Source organism: Haemorhous mexicanus, chromosome 14 (assembly GCF_027477595.1).
Source record: "Haemorhous mexicanus isolate bHaeMex1 chromosome 14, bHaeMex1.pri, whole genome shotgun sequence".
Lineage (NCBI taxonomy): Eukaryota > Metazoa > Chordata > Aves > Passeriformes > Fringillidae > Haemorhous > Haemorhous mexicanus.
In genome coordinates, this window is record NC_082354.1 from 3689489 (window position 1) to 3706131 (window position 16643).

General features: G+C 49.6%; 1 protein-coding gene across 2 annotated transcripts; it reads left to right on the plus strand.

The window, feature by feature from the left end:
* The first annotated feature begins 499 nt into the window (after window positions 1-499).
* On the plus strand, window positions 500-12476 carry FGF16 (fibroblast growth factor 16). Of its 2 annotated transcripts, none has more exons than XM_059859386.1 (3): window positions 500-823; window positions 7657-7760; window positions 11463-12476. In XM_059859386.1, the coding sequence occupies exons 1-3, from the start codon at window positions 547-549 to the stop codon at window positions 11703-11705; spliced, it is 624 nt and encodes a 207-aa protein (XP_059715369.1). In that variant the 5' UTR covers window positions 500-546; the 3' UTR covers window positions 11706-12476. The 2 variants fall into 2 exon arrangements, with proteins under 2 accessions (XP_059715369.1, XP_059715368.1); XM_059859385.1 differs by having other exon boundaries at window positions 504-823; window positions 11460-12476.
* The last annotated feature ends 4167 nt before the right edge of the window (window positions 12477-16643 follow it).

Here is a 16643-nt window from a genome sequence, read left to right on the forward strand (position 1 = left end):
CCCGGGCCGTGCGGGGTCTGGGGTCGGGGCAGCGGGGCCGGGCAGGGACGGGAGCGGAGCCGGGGCTGCCGGCGGTGCGGGAGCGGGTGCGTGCGGGGGCTCCATGATTTCATCGTCGGCTGGCGGGGACCTGCCAAGAGCTGTTACGCCTCACTGCGATGTGTAGCTTTTTCCTGCCATTTTTTTCGTAATAAAAGAGGGAGTGAAGCGGGCTTTTTTTTTTTTTTTTTTTCCCTTCTTCTTCTTCTTTTTTTTAAAGGCAAAAAAAAGCCAAATGCATCAGAGAAGGGGGGGAGGGAAGCAATAGCCAAAGGGGATGCCAGTGAGGTGTGGCTTGCATTTAAATATCCAATATGTCAATGTAAGGGGAGTGTGTACGTATATAAAGTGCAGTTCGCATCCGACGGCGGGACACTGGATCCAGCGATGGGAGGCGCGGGCGGCGCGGGGCCGGGCCGGGGCCGGCAGCGCGGGGCCGGGCGACCGCAGCCCGCGCTCTGAGCGGCCGCTCTGCCCGCGCCCCCGGGGCCGCTCCGCTCCGCGCCCATGGCCGAGGTGGGTGGCTTCCTGGGCGCGCTGGACCCCGACCTGCACGGCTTTCCCCCCGCGCTGGGCGCCGGGCTGCCCCTCGCCGACTCCCCCGGCTTCCTTAACGAGCGCCTGGGGCAGATCGAGGGGCGGCTGCAGCGGGGCTCCCCCACCGACTTCGCTCACCTCAAGGGCATCCTGCGGCGGCGGCAGCTCTACTGCCGCACCGGCTTCCACCTGGAGATCTTCCCCAACGGCACGGTGCAGGGCACCCGGCAGGACCACAGCCGCTTCGGTAAGGGGCCGGGGGGTGCTCGAGCAGGTGCCCTGCGCGCACAGCTAATTACCCCGCTAATATAAATCATCCCGGGACGGATATAATTGGTCTCCTAAACAAATGTGCTCACTCCCTAGCAATGCGGGAGTTTTTATTTCCAATTTCCTAGTCTCCCGGCGCTCAGCCTTTCTGCAGGTGCACTAAAACGTGCCTTTGCAAGAAAAACTAAAAAAAAAAAAAAAATTAATAAAGAAAAAAAAGAGGACGGTGACCAGCTTTAGCTCTGCCTCTGAAGTTAGTCATGAGGGAGGCAAAACAGAGACCTTCCTAGTTGGAATTTCTTGGAAATTCCTAGGTTGGAAAAAGAAATTCCTCGCTTTTTTTAGTTGTTTCTTCCTTTTTTTTTTTTTTTTTTTAAAACGCCTCCTTCTTTCTGGCGTCTGCCGATATTTGTGAGCTGCTTTCTTTTACGCGCATGACTTTGATTAGAAGAGCGTCTCCCCAAAGCGGGCAGAGATCTGTTGGCTGGAGGGGTGTCGGATGCTGGGTTTGGGAAGGTTGTTGGAAAGGAAAGGAGGAAGCTGAAGAGGGAAAAACACTTAGGGGACCTCGGAAAGAAAGAAGACGAAACAATAGGCAGAGCACCGTGGATTTACCTTGCTGCCCGGGATACAGCTGGAAGAATGCCGTGCCTGTGTCAGTGGCATACAAGAGCAGTGATCTCTAATGAGACTATATGTAATCTTCAAAAAATGCATCCCAAGCCACAGGCAAAAGAGTAGAGTCAGTTTGAGCACAGTAAGAGAAATTCCCGCTACTCCAGCATCTAGTGCAGGTGTCTGTATAAGCTATCAACAAGTCCCATGCCAGTGATCTCAGCTATGTTGTCAACAGGTTGCAAGACGTGCTCACAAGACTTTTTATAGTTTTCAAGTGATTTAACTCCTCGGTGAAAGGAATTCTTTTTTTGCCTTTACTTGTTTGCAAGCAGTCAGTTCTGATCGTTCGGGAAGTGCTGCCGCTGCTATTGTTGGAGGTGCAAGGCAGGCTTTTGGAACAATTGGGGAAGCTTATCTTTCCATAAACACCAGGTGTGTGCATGGCATGTCGCTGCCTAAATCAACAAGAAAGTCATAACCCGCGGGTCAGAGTCAGGTACTAATATGCTCGTGGGGTGAGCGTTCTTTAATTACCTCCTGAAAACACCCATCTTTTAACCTTTCATGCTGTAATACGCGATGGGTTTCCACGTTCAAAGAGTTGAAAGCAAACCCATTGCATCTGGTTGGTTTTAGTTCAAACTGCCACGTAGTGTTTCTAGTCTATCAGTTTCTTTTTCCTTACCTTTGTAGAACTAAACAGCCAGTTTCAAATGGCAGCATTTGTTTCAGATCCATTTGTTATAAAGATTGAGTAAAACAAGTATATTTTCCAACTTGGAAAAAACATGTTAGACATGCTAAAACTTTTCGTGGGTTTTGCACGCTGAAGTTTTAAGTCACACAGTGATTTCAATAAATCGAAACATTGGCATTTCCTAAGTGTTTTAGCAGTCCACATCCAGCTCTGTAAACTAGACCAGACTTCAGATATTATTTCTGCTTCAGGGTTTTCCCAGAGGCGGTGTAAAATAAATAGTTATTTGTTGTAATTGCAAGACAAAGCCCCAAAGGATTAGGCTGGAATCCTTGTGTTCAGATCAAGTTGGACTAAGCCTTGCTTCAGCAGAGACTCAAAGCAATAATGTATTGGCACACAGTATTCACCATCTGCATTCAGTAGCCATGAATATTTAAATTCCAATGTTACTGGTATGGTTCATATTAGGATGTCATGTATCGATGCATTCCTAAATTTTGCATGCAACAGTTAGAAAGAAGTAACTTATAACAGGAATAGGCAGCCTGAGCGATTCTGGGGACTCCAAAGCTGTGGTGAGGGGTGCAGAGGTAGACAAGGGGTTCAGGGAAGCACTTTAAAGCTGCCTTAAATCTTGAAGCACCTGGAGAAATACTTAGAAATCCAGGATGAAGCCCATGTGGCTGGAAGGTACCGTGAACAGGTAATTAAGGTGCTTCATGGATGGCAGAGATGCCACAGCGCAGGCACGTGTCCAGCTGCAGGTGGGATGTTGGGTAGAAGCAGACTTGGCATCCCCATCTCTTAATTTGGAAGGGATTCAGGAACAGACAGGTGGTATCTGCACCCTCCCATGCACAGCCATCCCAAAAGCTACCAGATGTGCAAGACATCCTCATCTTCCAGAGAGGAAAATAGCCAAAGCCCCACTGATGCAGAACAGTCCCAAGGTCCCAACAGTGAGGGTTAAAAGAAGAGATTCTTTTATACCACAGCATTTGGGGGTGTGACTGTAGGACACAGGGGAGGTACTGGCATCATCCACCCACACTGCCTGAGCAATCACTGGAATTACTGCCTCTTATCTGTCAAGGACTGGAGCTTTCCTAAATCACACCTGTCTTCTGGAATGTGGTATTTTATAGTTCTAAAAACAGAGATTCTTGCAAGAACAATGGAGTGCAGCTTATTTTTCCTAGAGGAGCTTTAATGCAAAATGTGGAAAAGCCCTCTAGGTTTCTTGGAAGAAAGCTCATTCTCACACTACAGAAGTGCCCAAATTCACTCTCTCAACTGGCAGCTCTGGCCAGGTCATCCCCAAAAGGATAAAGTGTTTTCCAAAATGTATCTCTCTCACTGCATCTACTCAGAACCTTCCTCTACAAAGAAATAAAGGACGATCAAAATCTGGAGGGGGTCTGGACTGACATTAGCACCCCTATGACAATCCGTCTCAGAATGAAACTGAGAGAAATTTGCCAGGAAAATCCCTGCCAGGAGGAACTGCTCCTTTACTGCCTCACATCTCTTTTACAGCAGCATTAAAGAAGTGAACCCAATGGTGCTACTCACTGCAGTGGAAGAGGGAAAGAGGCCTTGAGGTTGCACTGCAGATGAATAAAGGCAGAAAACAAAGCTCTTCTGGGGTACAAACCTGCTCATGGATATATTACAGAGATTCCTAGAGAAGCTGCTGAGACCTCCAGAGAAAGTTTGGCTGTAATTTTGACATTAAGACCATAGTGCACCTGTTGCTGAACAGTTGTTGAGGTTTTTAGCCGAAGCTTTAGGTTTGTAGCCATTAATACAACATCTGATGTTTCTGTACCCCAGCTCCTGAATACAGTCATGTAAGAAGAGACAGGTGCAGGGAGCTGAATTGTTCTTTGAGGGATGGTTTAGAGTAAGGCGAGAGTGTGTGGATCTGGCCATGGCAAAGCTCAGGAGATTATTCAGTGCTTTAGTGGTAAATGAATCCAGTCAGAGTCTTAATCAAATCTCTCCAAGTCTTATCTGGAAAGACTCAAGGAACAAAGAGAATGAATAATCAAAGTGAGGGGGAAAAAAGAGGCAAGTCCTGGGGGAAAGAAAAAAAGAAAGCAAAAGAAAAAAACAAAAGCATGTTCTACCACAAAAACACACCGCTGCAATTGGAAAGAGAATTCTTGAGCTGGCCCCAGTGGCCACTCCCTGTGCTGCTGGGGATCAGATGTACGAAGCTGCAATTTTGTCTAGAATTGGAGTGAGTTAAGGACAGGATGGATATCCGCCCACATATTTTCAGCCTTCAATCTGTCTCCTGACTTTGTGGGTTCAAGTTATGTTCTTAATGCTCTTTCAACATAGTCATCTTCCATGCACATCTCCAAGTGCCACTCAGAGATCAGAAAAGAGGAATAGTACAAGGGATGTTGTCAGAAGAGATTGTCATGGGCACGTCTTGGAAGAAATTTCATTTACAAAACCCATATCTACCCAACCTGCTCCAGGTGAGGGATGTCTCATTCCTGCTCAGAGAGGGAAGATGCTGATGCTGCTCCTGGCTTGGTCCTTCCCAGGTCTTTGGACACCTGGACTGATGCACCTCATACAGAGCATGCGTATAGGCACACTCCAGAAAAGATCTGGGTTCCCCTGCCTTACACATCCCTCAGTTTCTCAGTGGAACCAGCAACATTTCCTGTTTCTCAGAAGTGACAGGAGACAAAAAAAGTGCTGATGCTGAGGACTGTGTCTGTACCTACAGGAAGGTCCATCTACCATTCTCCAGTTAATTGATATGTTTCACTTGAATATTCCTTTGTCTCCAGCCTGGGAAACACTCCCCCATTCCTGGGTGTATCTGTATACTCCTGCTTTACTTTTTACACTCCTTGTAGTTGTCCGTCTTTCCTCACTCCCTCCTTTTCAAAGAGAGGCTGTGCTAATTTCTGGTCTGCAGATGGGAAAAAGCACTCAGCAGTTCAGTACCTCCCTCATGTCAGAACTGGTGGGTAGTGAAGGGAGGAAACCACCCTCATCTGCACCTCTCTCCTCCCTGTTTGGGATTCTTTTCAGCTAAGAAACCACAACAGCTACTGAGAAGAGCAGAGCCAGGGTCTGTGCCTGTCTGGCTTGGAAAGGTTGCCTTCCTTGCTGTCCTGGTCCAGGGCAAATTTGGGAGAGAACCCCCAAAGGGCCCCCTAGGAAATCGGATTCTACCACCCCTCCCCCAACCGGTCCAGGAGAAAATACTTCCTTGGAGAAAAGTGGAAAAAAGCTGTTTATTAAACAAGAAAACTTAATATTAAACAATAAAACCCCTTGCTGCTCCAAAGGAGATGACAAACCCAGAAAGTCCCCTCCCCAGATTCCAGTTCAGCTCACTCAGTCCCTTATCAGTCCCTCCGGCGCTGGAAATGCCGCGGCCCAGGCCCAGCCCGGCCCACCGATGTGAGCTGCTGGTGCTCTTATGGTTGTTCAGTCCAGAGCAGGTGTGAACAGGTCCAGAGAAAGGGGAAAAAGGAAAAAAAAAACACAGTCCAGGGAACTTCTTTGCCTCAGCTAGCTAAACTAACTAAAAAGCAAGAAAAAAAGAGAGCCCTGTCCCGCCGTCTGTTCATCCGCAGAACCACGCAGTCCAGGAGCAGGAATGTGTAGGAGTGAGTTCAGTGTCTGAAAACAAACTGCGCGCCTCCTCTCCCCCCTCAATCCTTGGAGCAAGTCTTAAAGGTGCAACACTTACTATTCAGCATAAACGGAACGAGACGATTGGGGGTAAAAACATCACATAGTCAACCTAGGACACTTGCCTATGCTGCCTGTTCCTGATGTTTCTGCAGGCAGGACGTGTCCCCAGGCCAGGATGTGTAGCTGGGTATATTCCGGCCTGTAAAATGTCTGCCCTGGTCCATAAAGTGTGTTTTGTGGTGTTTGCTTCCCTGTTTCTCTCCAGGCCTTGCCACTCCCAAGTCCATATTTCGTGTCCCCTAGCACCTGCTGGTTTCAGGGAGGGCTGGATTAGATGCACGAGCCCCAGAGCAGGCAGGGGAAAAGGAGAACAGGTCTGAGGGTAGGGAGGAATTCCTGCAGCCAGCTTAGCTGCCAGCACCTGACGATGAATCTGCACTGCACAAAGTGGGTCAGGGGTGTCCATCGCCGTCTGCACTGTCCTGTATTTAGGCAGTGATGCAGTGTCATCTGAGAGTTGTCACATCCGTGCCCCAGGCCGTGGGGTGACCCAGAGCTGTGGCTGCCACTGAAGTCAGCTTGTCACGCGGTGCCTTAAAACCGAGGCAATACTTTCAAGAGGCGCTCTGGGAGGTAACCTGATCAGAGCATCAATTGCCCAGGGCTGGATGTTTTGGGAGCTAAATTAGGAGAGTTGGAGCCGTGCTAAAGGTTAGAGCAACTTTCCCCTCCAGTCAATGGAGACATGCAGTCATCAGATGAGATGAGGAAAACCCTCTTCCTTCTGCCTCCCAGCTAATTAATTCTGCACTGGACACTGGCAAAACTTCCTGTGACCTCTACATAGGTAGTGTGTGAAATCCATAATAACACAGTCCCACCACTCCTTTCAGGAAGTCTTCCTGGGAAGATTGAAGGTCCCCACCACTTGTGGTGTTGGGTAGGGGCTGTTAGTTTTTAAGTGCTTCACCAAAGGTTCTCCTGTTACAAGTCTTTCCCCCATTGAAACAGCTGCAGCTGTGGGGGTGCAGCAGCCAGACCCTGCTGTTTCTTTCCAGAGGAAATGAGGCTGCCACCATCATAGCAGGCTCAGCCATGGGTAAAACAGTTGCTGTTGCAGGGCTAGGGATGGCTGGGACAGATGCTGCTGGAGTGGGAAGAGGCAGGAGGCTGGGACAGGCAGCAGGACATAGGGGGCACGAGGGGGTTTTGGCAGCAACAGTGGCAGGAGTGATGGAGAATGAACTGGCTCCAAAGGCTGCAGAGGAAGATGCATTTTTAACCTGTGTGCTTTGAAGCTGGATTTTATCCCTGCGGCTTGTATATATATTTTGCGTTGACAGGTATGCCACTGGAGTGCCAGGATGAAGATAGTCCTCACAGACATCTCTTCTAGTGCTTTCCACTTCTTTTTACTGAACCCATGACTTTAAAACCTGTAGGACAATCATCTTATTCTAGAAGACAAAATGACACTCGTTTTGGTGAAGAATAAAACCTAGCATGGTAACAGCCTTCTGACATTGCTAGTGGCCAGGCCCAAGTTTCTACATCTGTCTTCTTGGTGATAATTATGAAAAAAATCCAAACCCAAACCAACAAAGCCTTGCAAAGCTTTTCTCATTAGCAAAGACAATCCCTCTTAGGGAACTCAAATTCACAATGCTGGGGAGAAGCCCAGACTGGAAATCAGAAGATTGCACACAGATGGGACTATAGAGTTAAGGAACTGTATTGTTACTGGGAATGGCTGGTTTGTTTTTGTTGCTAGAGCCTGGTGCTTTTTTCCTCCGTATGATTTGCAGGTTTTTTTTCTCTTTTAGGGATTTTGGAGTTTATTAGCCTGGCAGTGGGGCTGGTGAGCATCCGTGGGGTGGACTCTGGACTCTACCTCGGCATGAATGAGAGAGGCGAGCTCTATGGGTCGGTAAGTTCAGGCTGGGCTGATTGCACCCTGTCCCACAGGCAGCACTGCAGCCTGTGGCCTCAGCTGCAGTGCCACAAGCTGCTCTGGCACAGGCCCTCCACATGGGTGACAGTGATCTCCAACCTACCCTCGATGCCACTGCTGTTTTAACATAAATGATATATAGGAAATTGGGTTTGAGGGAGGATTCACTCCTGCTGTGGGAGCCCACAGTGGTGCCCAGCCCCCAGATATCACACTGAGGTTTTGCCTGTCAGAAATGGTGTGGCAATGGCCAGGTAAAGCCAGGGGGACATTTAGCAGAAAGCCATGTTTGTTTATGTGTTTTCCCAGCCTGAGTAACACATCAGTTGTATTCACCTCTCCTGGTCAGGTCAGCACCTATCTGCAGGTCTTGTCTTTATATTATGGCTCTTTAACCAACAGAAGCTGAAATTGTTGCCTGAGTGTTATTGTAAAATTCTCTGTAACTCCTTTTAGGAGTTTAGGGCTGCTGTTCATGGTTTCCTAGAAGTGCCATTTTCAGGCAAAAATTTTCCATGTTTTGACTAAAAACCTCAAGTGTAAACTCGTTAAGTGTTATGACTTACAGTCAAAATGCCAGGTCTTAACCGCTGGGCAGAGGAGCTTCCTACAAGTTAATTTAACTCAGTTCCTAATTATTTAGCTCAATTAAGGGTGGATCACAGTAAAAATAAAATGAAATCAAATAAACCGGTTTTAGACCAAAGCAGAAGGCAGCACTTCCTCTCACCATCAGATAAGCTTCAGTGTACAAGTTAAAACTCATGTACTCTGCATACACAGAAGCTGTAAGAAAACCTATGATTGGCAAACCACGAGTTTAGCTCATTTTTCTTGTCCTATTTCCACCTGAGACTGCCACAGACCCTTCCACCATTTAAGACACAGCTGCTGATATTTACATGAGATAGTTGTCCAGAAAAGCTGTGGCTGCCCCATCCTTTGCAGTGTCCAAGGCCAGGCTGGATGGGGCTTAGAGCAATGTGGGATAGTGGAAGGTGTCTCTGCCCAGGGCAGGGATGAGCTTTAAGGTCCCTTTCAACCCAAACCACTCTGTGATTCCCTGATCATCAAATACTGCATGCACCAATAACTGTTCTTTTCCCACTTCATTTCTGTAACAGCTTCTGCCCAGTACAGCTGTTAAATGCAGAGACAGTGGTTAAATTAAAAAGGTGCAAAATAGAAAAAAGAAAAATCACCAGGATTCCATAAACCACAAAATCTCCTGAAGCACACTTCAGAAATCAGGGCTAGAGCAGCTCCTCTCCTGTCAAACTCTAAGGCTGCTCAGCAGCTCCTGGAGTTTCAGCTTTCACTTATGCCTGCTGGAGAACACGAGCCCTTGTATCCCCCCCTCTTTGCCTTCAAACCTTGCAGCTCTGATTGTGAATCGAGTTTCATGATGGGTTAATTAAATTCTAGATCCCGTGTTCATGTTACAACACAGAAACAAAAATAGGGTAACATTTTACAGCACTGAATCTGGAAACAGAATTGACCTGAAGACAGTCATGGGAGCTGTCCCTGCCCATGGCAGGGAGGTGATCTTTAAGGTTGCTTCCAACCCAAACCATTCTGGGATCTCGTGCACCAGGCGGGACGCTGCAGGGACACACTCAAAAGGCTGCTCCAAACTGCCGGCGTCACGAGCCAGGTCCCCAAATAACCCTGGAGTTTTAAAATCTGGGACACGTGGGTTGTACAATGATGGCTTTTGGAACTCAAAAGCCACTACAGTATTCTTAATTAGAGGTCCATAAAACAGAGCCTGACAACAGCATTAGCATTACAATGGTATTTTGGGAGATCACAGTACAGCGGTATTTTTAAATTTTCAGCAAGTTTATTATTTCCTTCTGTGCCAATTTTGCCTGATGCCTGTGTTGATGCAGCCAGAGCCAGCCATCCCCACAGCGACACGTGGAGTCCCCTCAGGGCACAGAGCTTTTCCGCCTGTCCCTGTTGGCCTCTAGCCAGCATTGCTGTAAAGCTCCCCAAGGATTTCAGAAATGCCACTAATACTTAGGGCAGCAAAAGTCACAGGCAGCACCTTGCCTGCTGCCTCTGTGGTGTCAGGTTCAGTGGGGACATCCCGGGGCTTGGAAAGGAATGAATCACACCTTGCAGAATCACCCCAGACTCGCCAAACATTTTCCACAAGCACTGTACTCCAAACTGCCCAGTGCACCACGGGGGAATGGGGGCAAAGCAGCAGCCAGAGTTCAGCCAGTCATCAGGTTCCAACATATTCCAAGTAGATGGCATCTGAGAGGAGGGAAAAAACCCAGCCTGTATTTATTGACAGAGCTGGGAAGAGAAGCCCGCAGTTCCCTGGGTCTCAGATGGCCAAGGCTGTGGCCTAGGACTTTTGGAGGGCTCACAACTCACCTCAGGCTTAATTTAATTAGCAGCAAAACATTGAAAACAGGTTCTGAGCACAGGTGAGCTCCTGGATTGTGTTACAAAACACATCTACTGCAAGCAGTAACATTTACTGAGCACTCAGTGTGCCTCAGAGGGGACACATTCCCTGCCCAGATAGTTTACAGTGGAGGGACAGTGGCTGTAATATTAGAGCACTCTACATTTGCAGGCTGCCCTTCAGCTGAAAGGGCTCCCAGTCACCCTGGCAGTACCCTTGTGGGATGGGATGGGATGGGATGGGATGGGATGGGATGGGATGGGATGGGATGGGATGGGATGGGATGGGATGGGATGGGATGGCTGGACCCTCTGTGACAGCACAGCAGAGCTGGCAAAGCCACCTGTGTCCATTTGGGGCAGAGGGACAACCTTGCTCCCCACTGCAGCCAGGCACATCCCTATAGCTGGCACATGGAGATGGGAGGGAGAGGGGAGGGACACTGGACGTAAATGAAAGGTCCATCATCAAACCGCCACTGCCAAGAGCCCCCAGCAGTAAGGGCTGGATGGGAAGGCTGGCTGTGGCTGTGGTGACACCAGTGCCATCTGTCCCCCCACGCCAGCATGAGATGCACCAGCCACACACCCTCATCACATCACCTGTCACCACCCTAAATGTTCCCTGGGGTCTGACATCTCTCGTCCCTCTGGGTCTTGTTACAGCCTCCCATCACAGCTCACTGCCACTCCAGGAGGTGAAATCCTGAGCAATGCTTTCATTCCCATCTCAGCACATCCACCTATGTGCCCTGAACTTCCAAAGCAGTGCTTGCTCCTGTTTTCCTGTTTAGAACCTTTCAGATGTGCTGCCTGCTGCTTCTCTCACCCAAAAGAGAGGATTTGGGGTCTGTGGTACCTTGGAGGGGGCTGCTGCAGGGGGATGTGTCCCTGCCTGGTGGCACGACCACCCCGGCAAGCTCAAACTCACACCTGGACAGGTTTGGAGCTTTGTTTTGTGCCTGTCTGATTTATTCATGGAGCACCTTTGCAAAATCCATGCCCACCTTCTCCTGCTTTTGTCTCCTTCCTCCTCCAACTCCAGAGGTCCTTGGGTCTTGACTTGCGCCCATTTCCAGCTCTCATCCAGGGGAGTCATCCCCAGCAGCACAATCCTCATCCTCAGGGGAGCCAGGAGAAGGCAGCTGGGAAAATGCTAGAAAAACAAAGTAAGGCATGGTGGCAATGTTTTCTCTTGTACCTTTCTGACACGAGTGTCTCTCTGTTCCCCTGCTGCGCTGCCCTTGGCAGAAGAAGCTCACCCGGGAGTGCGTTTTCCGCGAGCAGTTTGAGGAGAACTGGTACAACACGTACGCCTCGACGCTGTACAAGCACCCCGACTCGGAGCGCCAGTACTACGTGGCCCTCAACAAGGACGGCTCCCCCCGCGAGGGGTACAGGACTAAGAGACACCAGAAATTCACCCACTTCTTACCCCGGCCTGTGGACCCTGCCAAAATCCCTGCCATGTACAGAGACCTCTTCCACTACAGGTGATGGTTCCTGCAGTGTCAGTGTACATACTTGGGCTCCCAAGCTTTTTCCCAGAGCACTCTATTAATAGTCATTCCATCATTCCTGTAAGAGTAGATGACTTAGGGAAGCACTTACATTGAATTCAGACACTGCTGTTCCTCCTTGTTTCCAGTGTATATCGAACCTGGGTTATTTATGGGGCGGGGGTAGGGGAAGGGAGGGAACCCTACATTTAATCTTCCATTTTCATTCACTTTCATTACCCGGTTGCTACAAGAGAGGTTGAATATTCAATGTTATGGTTGCTTAAAGGAACGAGCAGGTGAGCAAACCTGATCGCTGGGGAAAAGAAAGCCCCAAAACGACCTAAAAATGAAGAGAAGAAAAGAAAACAAAGACCACAGAACTTCTGCAGATGTTGCTGCTGAGTTGGGATAGTTCCCTGCTAAGGAAAAGCCTTTGAGTGGTGCCCTGCTTAAGCAGCCTGGGAGTTTGCTACATGGATGATGCTCCATGAACTGGTCCTGATTTGTGGGGTTCTTCCTGCTGTTGGGGGTGGGAATGGGGCAAGGAACATTATTCAGATGTAAGCATGGATACTGTGCATAAGGACAAAACTATTTATAAAATGTATATGATATTTATTTTATATATTTATTTATTTCAAAATAATTTTATTTTTAATGAGAGATGCTATGACCGGATTTTCATCAGGAAGAATAAGGTCCTACTGAAACAGGAAAAAAATGAGTTTTAAGAGCTTATCGGCAATAAAATTGTCTTTATATTATAGATTTCTCGCTAGCCCTTTTTTTTGGCACTCTTCAACAACTAACCCGGTATTTCCCCAGCAACATGAACAATAAAGCCACCTCTAAAAGGGCTTTGTGCAGTAAAGATCAATTACCTAAGCCCCAAAGTCCTGCAGGAAGATGACATCAAATCACAAGTGTGGGAAGCAGCAGCTCGGTCTCCCTGGGGTGTGAGGCAGCGCCGTGGATTTACCATCCTGCTCAAAACCAAGAGGACAAACATTTGGAGCATCTGCTGTGTTTTGGATGGACCCATCAGTCCTGCAATAAAACCAGCACATCTTGCATGAGATTTACCTGCAGCACCATGAAAAATCCATGGAGAAATAGAAGGCAACAACAGCAATTCTAAACCCCCTCACTTTCAGGCAATTACCATGGATGAGGGTCATCCCCTGCTGCAGGCAGTGCTTGGATGTTCATGGCTGTGTGGCATTTTCCTCTGCAGAAGCTGCCTGGTCCCACAGTCCTGTCACATTTCCTCTGCCTCCAGCTGGGCTCAGCAAACCCGATGATATATGGCAGCCCTGAGCCAGCCCCATATTCCCAGCTGGTGCCCAACAGTGCCTGGGAGCACAGCCCTCCTCCAGTCAGGCCAGGCCAGGGACGCTCATGGGGGAGGCTTGGCTGTGCCAGCACAGACCCTCAAGTGACATTTGTGCCACGTCTGCCCTTGCTGCCTGCTTGGGATGTCACAGACCTGCAGGGAAAGCTTCCAGCAATGATGCCAGCTCATGTGTTGTCCCCTGTGATCAGCAGAGAGGGATTTCAGCACACGGTGCGAGCAAGAGTGTGTGGTTGCAGAGGCACAGGCACTTTGCAGCACGAGGAGAGACTGACAGCAAACGGGGTTCTCTGGAGTGTGCAAAAACCTGAACAGCTACAGCTGTGGTGGCTCTGGCTTTTCCTTATCACAACTGCTTTGTCCACAGTGTTGTTTCTTAACTTCCTCCTTGCAAACAGCCATGGTAACACCTCAGCTCCTTCATCTTCAGCCTGTGAATTCCCAGGACATTTTCACTGACCTAGAGATGATCTACCCCAGCTTCTTCATGAGCTACATCACTAATGGAGCAGCAGCCCTAGAGGCCAGCTCTGCTCCCGACTGTCTCTCACCCTCTCTGCCACCTCCCACGTCCCTGCCACGTCCCTTCGCTGTCCCAGCAGGTCCGGCAGCCACCAGACGACAGGCTGGGGTTGGCAATGAAGAGATTACAGGAGCTTTACCTTCAATGATCCAGACATGAAGGAATTTAATCCCGTGTTTGAAATAAAAAGAGTTTATTTAGCTTCTTCCTCTGAGTCACTGCCGAAACATCTCATCCCCGGCTGCCGTGTCGGGAGCTCCAGCGCTCACGAGACGCGTCCTCAGGTGCACTTTTGACCTTCCCCTGCAGGAAGGGAAATCCCTCAGCCCTGGAGCCTCACTCTGCCCCCTGGGATGATCCTGCTCCCTCCAGCCAGGGCTTTTCCGTTGTGGTTGAAGATAAATCTGGTGGTTAAGATCCTGCTCCTTTTCAAAATGAAGGTCAAAACCTGATCTCAGCCATGCCAAGTACATTTTTTACCAACTCCAAAGGGAGATGATTTGGCCCATGGGGGCAATGCTGGACTTGTTCTTCTGATACCCAACTCAAAGAGCTGCTGCAGCAGAGCCTCCTGCCACAAAGCGACACACAGGTACCAGGGATGCTGTAAAACACCTTTTCAGGATCTGGGTTCAAAATACTCATACTTTTGCAAAAAGCAAAATCCACCAAGAATTTACTGGAAACCCCTTGGTAAAGGCTGGTGTCCTGTCCTGTGTGGGGCATTCATTAAATGGGGAAGTCAGCACTACTAAATCCCACCCAAATGGTTCTTTCATAGGAATTTACATTGTTTGGTTCTGGTTCAGCAAAGCAGCTGAAGATGTGAGTGACCTGAGTGAGCTGGGAGCTGAACAGCAGCAGAGGGAACCATCACAGACATGGGGTGCATTTTGAGTGGCCCAGGAGGGGGCTGTGATGCACAGTGGGTTTGTGTGGACACACTCATCTCTCCACGCCATCCTGTCCCCCTGGTCCAGCTGTTACCCCACCTGAAGATGCCAACTGCTCCTTTGGCCTGGAGGTGTTACAGGGCTGGCAGATGGACCTTGCTAGGAAAGTTTGAGAGGAAAACATGCTTGGGTTGCTTGAAGCTAACAGAATCTTCCAAGTCAGCAAAAGGAAACAGAGTTTGTTTGGGGTCTCTGCTCATGTAGATTCCATGGGATTCAAAGTCACAACAGCCAACTGGAAAACTTCTCTCAAAGGGGAGGCAGGGGCTGGTGCAGGGAGGGCTGTGATCCCCAGAAACCCCACTGTGCCCCTGAGCCCAGAGCTGTTCTACACACAAGGCTGTGGGTCTGGAAACACCACAGCAAAGGGGACAAAGGCATCTCTTCAGCCCATTTCCTTCCACCCCAGAGGGGTGGGCCTGTTCTGTGAAACATTATCCTGGGACAGCTGTGCAGAGCAGGAGGGAGGAGGCTCCAGCAAAGAGGTGGGAAAGTGCTGCAGTCTCACTATGGAGGGTGCAGAAACAGTGGGGAGCTGCCTGGGAGAGGCCAACGTGGAGCCAAGCACAACAGTGCCTTTCTCCCTGGCCTTGGCTCAGGATCCAGAGCACAGGGATGGATTGTCTGGAGACTGACATACAAGTGCCAACATCCATGTGCCCTCAGGGACATCCCCATGGAGACCCTGCTGCCTGTGGGTGGAATGCATGGCTTGGGGCAATGCATGGCTTGGGGCTCCTTTCTCCAAAGGGGAAAAGGAGAGGAGGCCCCAAAGACTCACCTCCTGTGGAGAGAGTGATGGAGAGCCCAAAACTGCAGAGGGAATCCAGAAAGAACAAATCCAGAAGCTGCTGGAAGGCAATGAAGATGTCGTTGTTTTGTCCCACCTGGCTGGACATCCAGAGAGATGTGCTGCTGCTGCCAGACTTTGGCTGCTAAGTTTCTGGAAGGGCACCCAGGGATGGAGCATTCCTGAAGGAGAAGGGCTGAAGTTTGTGTTGATGTGGAGACAAAGACATCTGCACCCCTTGGATCAGTGCTGGTTATTGCTTTTTCCAAAAGTGCCCCAGAGCTGCTGAATTCTCATCATGGAGAACACCGAGTCTGTCACCTCACATCTGTGCTGGGGTTGAGCAGGAGCTCTGGGAAGTGAATTCCAGGGATTCTCAGGCCCTTCCCTCCCTGTGCCAGGAGGTATCTGGCACCAAGATGCCACCCAGCAGGGCAGGTCACCACACCAGACATGGCCAGGGCATGTGGCCTCCACTGCTGCTGCTTGTGGGCATGGCAAGAACCCAGGGAAATGAGCAACACTGAGTTCCTAAAGCAGCTGGTGCACCTGGATTGGGCTTTGAGGGGTGCCTCAGGTACCAGTTCCAGTCCCACTCATTCTCAAGCAGGTTTTGTGCACACAAGGTCAGGGTGGTGTTTGAGATCAGACCTTGGAGGTGGCTGAGCACAGACCCAAGGGGTGACCCCACCTCCCCCTGCACCCACCTTCCCTGAGCCCCTGCCCTTCTCCAGGGCAGTGTCCCCACTCAGGCCACAGCCCCTTCCAACACTCTCCTCCAGTGACCCCCAAGCCACCCCTGGGGAAAGCAGAAACAGGAGCTGTGGCTGGATGAAAGGGTCACACACAGGATGAACTCATCCCACTCATCCCAGCCACACTCAGCAGGGCAGGAGCGTGTCCAGACCCTTCACAGCAGCACAGCTGTGCCAGAACGACATTTGGAATTCTGCTGGTGCTCTGTCCCAGGCCACATCCCCAGGGTGGGTTCCACGGCACAGAGGGTGCCCAGGGGGTTATTTGACACCTGAGCAGGTCTGGGAAGTTCAGACACCACGTGATTACTGGTGCTGGTGCTGCAACACCAGCTTTTTTCCAGACTCTTCCAGCTGGGAACATTTAGGACATTTGGCTTTCCATAAACATTGAAAATCTATCCAACTTCAAAACTATTTTTTGCTTGAAGTGATGAATTTAGTTTTATTTACTGTGTGCAGAGTGGTTCTACTTTTAAGATAAAGGCAAAAGCTGCTCAGGCTGGGTACAGCTGACACAGCAACGGGGCTGGTCAGTGTTAGGACACCTCAGCACAACAT